Below are 12,237 nucleotides of genomic sequence, written 5' to 3' on the forward strand. Positions count from 1 at the left end.
GTTAGCAATGGTGCTGACTCTGCCCTTTTAAATCCTCGCCAGTGTCTTGGAAACTCTGAAAGCACGGCGTGTCGCATAATGTCAGTTTCCGAAAGTCAGATTCGCCTCAATACAGCAGTGTTACGCAGTGAAGCATACACAAAGTTTTGTGGTGATGCATATCTGAAGTGGGAAGGGGCAATTTTCACGGTACACGGTGTGTATTCCTTAATTATACACGCGTGCACCCACCACCTTGTAGCACAGTACGAAGTATGATACGCCTAATATGTGTACTGGCAGGCCTTCATAGCTACTTCGGACGTGTCTGTGGCAATTTGAGCCCTTGGGGGCAGTAAAAGGCATGCATTAGTTTTTTTCGGACGGTTTAGCGCCCCCTAGTGAGTCCGAAAAATCAGACGTGTACTGTATACGATTATGTTTGGATAGCACGATTTTCGAATGATACGTTAGTACGATTTTCGGATGATAAGTTTTATTTTCCGGTTGCTGTGAAGATCGTATCGAGATTCCACTGTATTTTCATACGGTTATTGCAACCGCATTTTCACGTGAAATTTGATATGACTGCTGAAGTGGGCTTTTACTGGTATTTCTAAAAGCCATAGCTTTGTATTCTAGTGTACTAGCTTAAATACCATTCCAACGACCCACAAACAGTGTGTTACACTGGAGGAAAATTCATGCACGCGGCGAGCCGGTGGCGGTTAAAAGCTGCTGCAGCAGTGCACTGCTGCTCAGTTGAGTGAGGAAACGGCAGCTTTTTTTTTTTTTTAACTTCTAGAAGAAGGTTTTTACGGACATAGCAATGAAGAAAGTTCAGCGCAAACTGAGAAGCTATTTCAACGTTGCTGAATAAAATGCGATGGCTGCGGTTCATGTTGCATCGAGTGATGCCACACAAACCTTTGCTATTGAGTTTGTCACGAAGTACGCCTATTTTCATACTTTTTGTAGCTGGAATTAGACAGTACGATTTTCGGATATTTTTTTATTTTCCAGTTCCCGTGAAGATCGTATCAACGAGATATACTGTATTTGTATTCAACTCGAAAACTAGGTATTAAAACATTTTCGAATATTCCGCTCGATACGAATATTCGAAAGAAATCGAATATATTGATGGCTGTTCGGGAGCAAACACGGCATTTAGCGTTTGTTTTTATCAAATCTGAGAATATATGCAATTTCGTGCTAAATTTTGTGATGAATTTAGTGCTGCTGGCGAAAGTTTGCCTGTAAAGCATGCTCAGCCACTAGACAGCAAAGCTGTGAGGGAAAGCTAGCCTCTCTGTAGCATGGCATGCAGGTTTTTGAACGAGGGTGCACTTAAAACGTGACAAAGAGGGATGGATGCGACAGCGTAAAAAAATCGAACTGCAATAAGAATTCACTTTCTGGGAGTACAGGTCCAATGAGCAGATCCACAGCTGCGATGTCCGAGTCCTGAGCTTATTGCTGGACAGCAAATGCGATGAGTGATGGCTAGCACAGGATAAAATGCTTCCGAGTTTACAGGCATTTGATGCTGTATCAGGGGATCATTTTAATGTTTCTAGAATTTTTAGAAATTGCCTGTGGCAGATAGCATAATTCTTGTCGTTGAGCTGGATTATTTAAAAAGCGAGCGCTCTTACTAGCACAAGAAATCGAAACACATATTCAACTAATTAACAGAAACTGATCAATTAACTTCTTCATTACTTTGTGGCACATATTGCAATTTACAAATTGCAGCCAGTGAGTTTGTAAGATGCATCCACTTGAAATGAATTACTAGGATGACGCCAGTTTCGAGATATTATTTCAAAGTGTGAGACAAAATACATAGGCGTTGCAGTTACTTTTGTGCTTCAATGCATAAAAAAGCATTTTGTTAAAAATTTAAGTGGACCAACAGCACACTTTCCCACGAGTTTCATGACGCATTTTTCCAAACTGGTGTCATTTTGAAAATTCATTCCAAGTGGATACGCCTGGCAAACTTGCTGGCTACACTTCATAAATTACAATATGTGGGCAGTAAAGTAAATAATTAAGTTAATTAGCAAATTTTTATTCATTATTTGAATATGTATTTTGATTTTTATGCAAGTATTGTCCGCCTCTCTGAACAATCCAGCTCAAGGACTAAAATTGTTATCTGCAGCAGGCACTTTTTAAAAGTTCCATAATACTTAAAAATAATCACCCCGTACAATAAGGCACAGGTTGGCGAGAACACGCAGCTAGTGGGAACCTTCGATTTCCCTAGTTAACATGAGTCAAATACACAACCGTTTAAGAAGTGTAACCACTAGTCTTTTTTTTTTTACCATTGACAATGTACTTGTAATATTTGAACATTCTAATATAACCAAACTAAATAACCAATAAATGCATGTGCATATATTGCAGTCATAGTTTACGCATTTGTGGATGCGACTTATTTTTGCCATTTCTGTGCAGTTGTGGCAAGGAATATTCCACAAAAATTAAGCTTAGGGTAAATGGATCATTCTGCTTATCTGAAGTACCTTCATTTCTATGCTACTGGAGGTGTGACGGATGTTTCTGTAGCAATTGTGAAATAATTTTTTTTCTAGTAATGTTTGCTACCAATAATTAACTTGTGCAAGTAATTGGTGCTAGTGATTTAATTGTTTTTTATGAAGAAATGTATCATTACTGAGTGCACAATAATTAGATACTTATAACTGTAATTATGGTGAATAAAATGCAGAAAGAATCATTCTCCCACCTTCATCATTATCATCAGCCTATATTTATGTCCACTGCAGGACGAAGGCCTCTCCCTGTGATCTTCAATTACACCTCTCTTGCGCTAGCTGATTCCAACTTGCGCCTGCAAATTTCCTAACTGCATCACCCCACCTATAGTTTTCTGCCGTTCGCGACTGCGTTTCCCTTGGTATCCATTCTGTAACTCTAGTGGTCCACTGGTTATCGATCCTGCGCATTACATGGCCTGCCCAGCTCCATTTTTTCCTCTTAATGTCCACTAGAATATCGGCAATCCCCATTTGCTCTTTGGTCTACACCGCTCTCTTCCTGTATCTTAACGTTAGGCCTAACATTTTTCGTTCCATCGCTTTTTTTTTGTGGTCCTTAACTCGTTCTCGAGCTCCTTTGTTAACCTCCAAGTTTCTGCCCCATATGTTAGCACCGGCAGCATGCAGTAATTGTACACTTTTCAACAACAGTGGTAAGCTCCCAGTCAGGATTTGGCAATGCCTGCCATACGCCCTCCAACCCAATTTTATTCTTCTGTAAATTTCCTTCTCATGATCAGGGTCCCCTGTGAGTAATTGACCTAGATAAACATACTCCTTTATCGACTCTAGAGGCTGACTGGTGATCCTGAATTCTTGTTCCCTTGCCAGGCTATTGAACAATATCGTTGTCTTCTGAATATTAATCTTCAACCCCACTCTTACGCTTTCTCGGTTAAGGTCCTTGACCGTAAGTCAAGGTCTACCACCTTGACTTGCTCTTAATGGAGCATGCAGCACCTTGGCATAAAATTATGTAAATTTCATACATTTATCGACAGTCGATCATAATTCGTGACTGATGGGGATATCATTATTTGATATTAGAAGCTCAGTGTTTGTATTTGATTCGTATTCGAAAATTTTGATCTTCACGCATCCCTAATTTTTCTGTATCATGAATTATGTTATTGTAGATCCCTAACAAATGTATCAGTGGGTTTCTGTTGTACAATACTTGTTTCTATGAACCAGTTTTTGTTTCAACACCTAAGAGGTGGATGGATCATGATGCCTTAATGCATGGGTTCTCAAAGTGGGTTCCGCGGAACCTAGGGTTCCGCAGGCCCCTGCTCGGGGTTGCGCGAGCCACTGATAAATTTCCCTGGTCCCGCTCTCGACAAGTGTCTAAAACGGCGAACACGAGGTGCGCTTGATCGAAAAAACCTCCATTACACATGCCCGAGTGTCGAAAAGCACATCACAGTGCGTAACAGCAACGCGCGAACTGTGCAATAAATACGCAAGCAGCTTTTAGCCACCCAACCTCTGAGAATGGGCAGCGCACCTAAGCTTTCACACTTGAATCTCGGAGGCCGTAGCTTACCACCATGCGCGTTTCTCCTATTTGTAGAGGGTCGGTGGCGATAGTGTGCGCACTGACGTATACGTTGGAGGAAAAAAACAAAAATGCGCGGAGCGTCGCAAATGCGCGCCGCAGAAGAGCAAGAACGGCGTAGCGTCCAACCGAAACGAATCGGCGTAGTCCGCATCGCCGTGGTCCTCAGCGGCGATCGTAAGCGCGTGTCGGCTGTGTGCCTTCACAACTGCGCAGTCGCCTCCCATGGCAGCGTCGATAGCGACCGGCCGCAGTTTCGTCCGCACTTCTTGCAGCGAACGGTAGTTTCGTTTTGACTTTGTGCGTGCGTCAGCCGCCGCCTGCCTTCTGAACCGTAAAGTCGCCGTCCATGATCGTCGATAGCGGCCGCGGTTTCGTTCGCAGCGGTTGCGGCAAGCAGTAGTTTCGCTTTGATTCAATACAAGGCTGTCGAAGATAAAAAGCACCAGCTACATCGCGATGGCCGGACAATTTGTTGGCGAGCAGCTGAGTGGCGAAAAAATAATCGAGATGTGCGCCCGTTGGTGTGCAAAGCGCGTCTCAGATGAAAACGCGCGCCGCGAAGGATGTCGCGAGGCCTTCGCCGCTGCGAAGGATGTCGCGAGGCCTTCGCCGCTGCTAGCGCTAATCAGTCATGAGATGAAGAGAATTTCAGCTTCCGCACTGGTCTTGTGCTAAATATAAACAAGATTTGACGATTCATTGAGTAAATAGAAGCGTGATGACGTAGTGAAGTATTTGTTTATTGTTTTCTTGATACCCTCGATAACTCGACATTCGGTTAATTCGGGGGGGGGGGTTCCTTGGCACTTTATGGAGCTTAGCAGGGTTCCGTGGGATGACTGTACTTGAGAACCCCTGCCTTAATGCATTGGCTTGCTGCATTTCTTCAAGCGCAGCTAGAAGAAAAGCAAGCAGCATTCTTGTTCTTACGAGTAACGTCATCCCGTCTAGCATTATTGCTACACAAGGTTGGCAAATTTTACTGTGTCAGGACGTCATGATAATGTTGATGATTCCAGGTTCGGTATTTCGAGACTAACTGTAGTACATATCAAACTAAAATACTTTATAATTTTCCTCACCTTCATACTTGCGGAGTGTCATACTTTTATGTGTGAGAAGGATGTGGTAGAGTTGTTAAAGCTTCAAAAATTAACATGTAAGCACTCTTTTAACATCTGAGTGAAGAATTTTTAATATCAGCAAAGTTAACCTAGGCTAACATAGTTGACTTGACCGAAGCATGTCTTTTGCAGGTGCCTGTACGACATCCCAGTGACATAGATGAAATCTTTGATGACATTTCGTATCACAAAGGTGCATCGGTTATTAGAATGCTCCACAACTACATCGGTGATGCTGTAAGTTCTTTAATTCGGCTGTACTATTTTTCTTTACATAGTGTATCATGTTGCAAAATCGGTGATGGGGTTTGGTTTCATATAAACAGAGTTTTCTTGCTTGATCATGCCAGCTGTTTGACCCATCCCATCCTCTCTTTGTAGCATGCTATAACGTCGTCAGGCCCAATGTTTAGGGACTTATATAGCTTTTCAAGTCACTTTATAAGTGGAGAAAATGACTAGTATCTCCTCGTGATGCTTTCATAAAAATTTTTTTTTTATTGGCCAAAATACAGAAATAAAGATATTCACCAGGTGGGTTGGTATCTTGATGCTGAAACATGGATTTTCATGTCAACTTGCAATATTCTAAAGGCACTTTACGGGTGCTTTTCATAGTCTATGACACCACAGTGGTCTAGACTAAATTGATGAAAATTTTCACAAAAGCTTATGGCAATAATGCGCTTAATTTTCATACAGTTTCGGGATAAATCTTTTACGTAATCGCTGGCGAGTTATATTTAGAGCGCAGCTCTTAGGTGCCCATTCCTGCGGCGAGCGTCAGCGTCCTACCTTGTAACCGAGTGAACAAGCACAGCGAAAGATGAGAGCGAACGCGGAGCACAGCAGGGGATGCAAAGAATGGCGACAGAGAAGAAGCGTGAGGGGGAAAGCGGAGAGGAGGGTGCAGTGGAACCATGCGGCGGAAAGCGGACGAGGGTGTGGCAAAAGCGCGAGAAGAAAAGCATAATGCGGCGATGATGACTACGAGATGGTGCCAGAGTAACGTGCGTCGTCTGGGAGGTTTGTTGGCGGCGGCTGCTGTAAATTGCGCCCACGCGTCCACCCGCGCACTGCCTCTCGCGATCTCCAGATTAGTGAGGCAGTCGCGCTGCACTTCGCTCCGTTTGCAGCGTGCTGCACGAAACAGGTTTTCCGTACCAGCCAATATATCGGGAAATGAAAACACATGTACAGCTGCGCTCAAATTTCACATTAGGGAGTATCGTAATCGTTGGTGAATTTTTTTAATAGAAATAAAAGCAAAGTGTACAATTGGGTACCAAGGCACTGAAGAGGTTAAGGAGTGCTGTGTCAGATTACCATAGTTGCATGAGTATATAATGCTTTCTCCTAATTACAAGTTTGAGGAAGCACTTGCTCAAACTATATTTGAAACCATGTTGCAAATTCAGGTGAAGCTTGCTATAAAGACAAATCTGACAGGAAAATACTTTCATTATGTTTGTTCTAAAGATGTACAGTACAATTCTGTTAATTTGAATTCGGTTAAATCAATTTTTTGTTAATTCGATCTCGGCTGGAGGTCCCGACCGGCACCAATGCATTTCTATAGGCCCCAACTTTCATTGTTTCGATCCTGATACGGGCCTTCGCCGGATAATTCTCACTTGACCAGTCAGCATGCACAGGCCTGATCATTATGGGGACCCCAGTAGCGACCCCTTTATTGGCAGCGTCTTGTTTCGGCAGTGCTTAGGGGACAGTGAATGTGTTGAACACACGTCATCTTGCGTCAAAAGTGCCTATTTTCAGCCTGGCCTAGGAAGATTTTCAAACAATAATGGTAGCTCACAATGTGATTACGGTATTTACCCGATTCTAACGCTTGCTTTTTTTTTTCCCCAAGAAAATTGGGCTCAGAACCGGGTTTGTGGTGTTCATATGCTTTGCTGGTATAGGACAGCTGTATTTTTAGGAAACCGGCCTCCACTGTGCAACACATATTCTCTTGCCCATTTTTCTTGCTAAAAAAATCTGGTGCGCGTTGGATTTCTACATTGTTTAGGAGCTTTACAGTTTGTCTGTTAGTTTTCTACTTTGGACACATAGAAAAAGGCTGTGCGTTTGATTCGGGGGTGTGTTAGAATCAGGTAAACATTACTGCCAAATGAATCAGTGGTGTGTCTTCGCGTTTTTTCAGCATCTTTTTTTTTTTGTTCGACCCACCAGCTAATTCGATCAATTTCAATGGCCCTATCAGAGTTGAATTAGTGGAAGTTGGCTGTATTTGGTATACACTAATGTCGGGCTGGAAATTCTAGATTTTTTATATCCGATAAGTTGTTTAATAACTGATATTTATGTTATTTATATTGAGGTTTGACTGTATACTATCGAGTCCCTCTCCACCCTAATTTTGTCCTGATGAAAACATTTTTTCTTCAGGTCAGCAAAGAGCCACGTGTTTGCTTTGTATAGTTTTTTTGCCATCTATTGTGGCAAGCAAGGTGGAGAAGCCAGAGGCCTAACTCTTACTTTGTGTGTAGCCAACACGGACCTTTTGAAGTGTGGTGGTGTTTCTATGCTTAAACATTTGTTGATATGTAAGAAATAATTTGTTTTAATTTTTGTTCTTTAGAAATTCAGGGAAGGCATGAACTTGTACTTGACCAAGCACAAATATGGCAACACGACCACTGAGGACCTGTGGCACTGCCTTGGTGAAGTTTGTCATGTCCCTGTTGAAGCCATCATGAACACCTGGGTGAAACAGAAGGGCTACCCTGTGATATCTGTAAGCAAGAATGGCAGCTAGTGGGCTGATCTTGCAAGTACAGCCAGGTGTAACTACATGGGTGCACAATTCGTCCTGTACAGGTAACAAGCTGCCAAGATGGAGATAGCCGAGTGATGATGTTGACCCAGGAGAAGTTCAATGCTGATGGCAAGGCCACAAGTATGTGTCTGTGCTGTGAGGCTCTGATGCTTGTTTCCAACTGAGCAGAAACTGAATGGTTTTCAGAGGACGGCTCACTCTGGATGGTTCCAATTAGCATCACAACCTCAAGCGCACCCAATACGATCATGAAGCAATTCCTGCTGGAGCATTCTTCATCAGTGCTGATACTTGATGGCGTGACTTCTGCTGACTGGGTCAAGGTAATAAGATTAGCTCTCCTATTGAAACAGCTCTCCTATTTGTGCTATGAATGTGAACGCTAAAGTTGGCAAAATATTTGTTGCTTGTGCTTTTTGTCCAGTGTGCAGCAAAAAGAGCTGAAATTATCTATGTAATTAGTACTCATTTAGCAATAAAACTATTGAAACATTTGAATTCTTTTATAGAAAGCACTAGTTTCTAACAATGTGTACCTTTTTTCTTTATGCATGCTAACTGTTCTGCTGTCATGAAGGGCCTTCAAGCAATTTCAAGGTGTTTGCAACAGCTTTTTGCCTAAAAGCCTACCAACAAATTCTGTAAACTAAATTTGATTCTGAAATTGTACGAGAGAAAACACCATCAATGTACTGATTCCCGAATGTACGAGTGCAAGGATAGCGTAGGTGCCAGCACCGTGTAGCTTCGGCTGGCATGCTGCACCCAAACAGCACTTCGGCAATCGTGTAATTGCCGCGGCTTCACTTCAGCAGCTGGTGGAAGGGAAGTGATTGTCAATACATGTCACATGCTTGGCAGTAGTGCTGTCTGCAACCCAGTAGGGAATACTCCACGGAGATGGTGCATGTGAGCCAGGCACTCGCGCATTGTGCTCTTCAGGTGACAGCAGTGCATTTTCTTTTTGTATGAGCAGACCCATACTTTAACCGTGATAATCTCTTAGGTTTTCACTTCCTCACATATGTGCAGATGTGTGATGTTTGGGAGCATTGTGTGTGTGTATGTGTGAGAGAGATTTTATCATTCTTGGGCATTAAAATGTTAATTCTGAATGTGCTCAGATCAACGTTGGAACTGTAGGCTGCTACAGAGCCATGTACGGCCCTCAAATGCTGTCTCAGCTAATCCCTGCTGTGGAAAGCAAGACTTTGCCTCCATTGGACCGGCTGGGTCTTCAGAGTGACCTGTTTGCTCTTGTAAGCAAGCTCTTCAATGTGTGCTTATGCTTAATTCCATGCATGTTTGATTAGAACCGTTGTACTTGTTAATACATATTTTTAACTACAATAGAACCCCATTGGTTTATTTTAATGGACCATGGAGAAAGAATGCAGTCGAACCTTGTGAAAACGAAAGTCTGAGAAAACGAAATTCTCACCACAAAGGAATATTTTCATAGCCCCAATAAACCCGTATTGGATTCAATGCATTTCGTATCTCTCGACAACAAAAGGTCACTGAACTGCAATTCTGCATTAACGAAATTTGCAAGAATGTTAGTTCCCATATTATCTGCTTATATTCAATTAAACTTTATTTTCCCATCTTACAGTACATATGGAGGGGTTGTAGAAAAAAGCTACGCCAGGACAGCTTGACGAGTCTACAAACCTTATGTTCAGCAGGGGGGCAGTACTAGAAGTTGTAAAATTTTAAAACATAGATAAGTACACCAAGGAATTGCCAACGAATACACAAAACAGCAATTTGTACACGTAATTAAACTTGAGCCATGTTATTTAAACACTTACTATGAAGTTCTTCGCACAAACGGGAAAACAAATCAAAATTAATGAGAGCATAGCCATTAAGAAGAGACGGGAGAGTATAGTGAAGGCGTTCTTTTCCAAGAATAACTTGAGGTGTCAGTACTATCCATTCCTCGCCATGTCTTATTGGATAGCCTAATACTTTTTTCTTTAGTTCTGGTAATTTCCTGAGGTTGGTTATATTATTTCTGATTTCCAATTTAAAGATGATTTCTGATTTCAAATTCGAGCTGCGGGCGAACAAACGTTTGGAAAGCTAGCTTCCGGATGTTGGAGGGTGATTTGCGCTGGGTTCGACGTAAGTACCCCAGTGACCTTGAGGCATTAACAGATATGGTAGTAATGTGATGGTTCCAGGAAAGGTTTGGCACGAAATTAATTCCCAAGTACTTGTATGAAGTGGCTGGGGAAATCGGGTTGTTATTTATGTGATAAGAGAACGTAGGGATGGAGTGTTTACAAGTAAAAGAGGTGACTTTTGATGAAGAAGCTGGCGAAATTTGTCAGGATTTTTTTCAGAGACAATGGAACCGGGAAGGGCATTCCATAATCGAATGGCACAAGGAAGCGCCGACCAATTGAATGCGTGAGCGTTTCCGTATATGCGAGTACAATCTATTTTCATATGGTTATTGTGATCGCGTTTTCACTTTAAATTGGATAATACGACTATACAGAAGTGGGCATTTACTGGTAGTTCTAAAGCTTGTAGCTCTATATTCTAGTGTGCTAGCTTAAATGACATTCCAGCGACCCTTGAACAGAGTGTTAAGCCCCAGCCACACTGGAGGAAAAAGGTGGCAGTGCGGCCACACCGACTTGCGGTGCGCCGCTGCTTAGTTGAGTGAGGAAATGGCGGTTTTGTTTTTTAACTTCTGGAAGGAACTTTTTTTATCTACATTACGGACGAGCTGTTTCAACGTTACTGAATAAAAGTGCTTTGGTTGCTGCTCTCGCGTGGAGTCGAGTGATGCTGCTCCACATAGCGTGTCAGGCGGAGTAGTATCACTCGACGCCACACGTAAGTTTGCTATTGAGTTTGTCACCGAGTGCGCCTATTTTCATACTTTTTGGAGCTTGCTTCGGATAATACGATTTTTGGATGATACGCTTTATTTTCCGGTTCCCGTGAAGATTGTATCACCGAGATTCCACTGTAGTGTATGATAACTCTGCAGCTCGGTCTGTGTTAAGTTGACTTGTACACAGAAAACAAGTGCTGTGAAAGCAAAGAAATCTATTTCCCACTGACATGAACTCGTTTATGGCGCTCGAGATGGTAGCCACTGCATGGACTGCCACGCCTCCACCTGTATTGTCACGGAAAGTGATCGTCCTAAAATACAGCCCATGATTCAGGCACGCTGAATTTCGATACCACCCAGTAGGAATCTTGATAGATTTGGCATTGCCGGACAGAGATTTGCTAGAAAATGGCCATATTCTCGGTCAAAAACTTTAGTGAGATTTCGCACGACTCAGCACCGGACGCCGTCAGCGTCTACGGGCGACTGTGTTCCTTTTGCTGTGCCAAGACAGTGTGTTAAGCACTGCAGGAACGCTGTTGCTCATAGATGCCAACTTGTCCAATGCTTGGTCACGTGAACTCTTTGTAAAAGTGATCATATCCCCGAAAGGGATCTAGAATACTGCTCCATGCTAGTGCCGCCATTGCTGACTTGACACATGGGGGGCACTTTGTGCTGTCGGCAATGCAGTTCTTTGTAGTTTCAAGCAAGGTTCGCCAAAGTAGGCTAATAGACTTGACAATAAGCTTTCGTTTTTCAGTGGATTTTTTCTGTGCTGTCTCATTTTGCAACAACGAAATTCTCACGAAAGTGCATTTTTTCACGTTCCCCATCAATTTTGTTATTGCGGGGTTCACTTGTATATGATCTTACAAAACTTGTAAAACCCGGGACGTTGCATAATCGGAGGACACATAACCAGGTTTCCACTGTACACATGATTCTACGGAAACTAAATGGGACCAGTGCGTCGCTGTATATAAGTGGAAAAAATGTAACGAATAGGAACATACTAACAAAGTACTATCGTATTTTTCATGCTGCGGAGTTATGACAAAGTATGGATTAATCAGTATTTCTATGTTTTTATAACAGTGATCTTATGCTGAGAATTAGCATGTTTAAAAATGTGCTCTCAAACGTAAATTCAGAATTAGTGCAGTAACCTGTAGAAACATAACCAAAGTAGCACCACTGCAATACTAGTCTGATGCTTCCTGATGTTGCCAGTTTAGCAAGGTATCTGATTTCAAGGGCCATTGTATTATGTGAAGGTGATAACATATAGTTAGGAGTGCTTCTGTTCGTTGAGATGGTCCACACAAGCCTACAAAAGC

The 12,237-nt window shown here is 42.5% G+C and overlaps 1 protein-coding gene across 1 annotated transcript in view; it reads left to right on the top strand.

Annotated features, from left to right (window-relative positions):
* The window catches only part of LOC119461967 (puromycin-sensitive aminopeptidase), a 58,085-nt gene that overhangs the window by 18,204 nt on the left and 27,644 nt on the right, over nucleotides 1-12,237 (top strand). The window contains exons 10-14 of the mRNA XM_037723330.2: nucleotides 5,370-5,474; nucleotides 7,843-7,998; nucleotides 8,082-8,160; nucleotides 8,227-8,363; nucleotides 9,165-9,299. Of these exons, the coding sequence (XP_037579258.1) occupies nucleotides 5,370-5,474; nucleotides 7,843-7,998; nucleotides 8,082-8,160; nucleotides 8,227-8,363; nucleotides 9,165-9,299 (612 nt within the window). The remainder of the gene's footprint in view (nucleotides 1-5,369; nucleotides 5,475-7,842; nucleotides 7,999-8,081; nucleotides 8,161-8,226; nucleotides 8,364-9,164; nucleotides 9,300-12,237) is intronic.

The sequence above is a fragment of the Dermacentor silvarum genome, chromosome 1 (assembly GCF_013339745.2).
Source record: "Dermacentor silvarum isolate Dsil-2018 chromosome 1, BIME_Dsil_1.4, whole genome shotgun sequence".
Taxonomy (NCBI): domain Eukaryota; kingdom Metazoa; phylum Arthropoda; class Arachnida; order Ixodida; family Ixodidae; genus Dermacentor; species Dermacentor silvarum.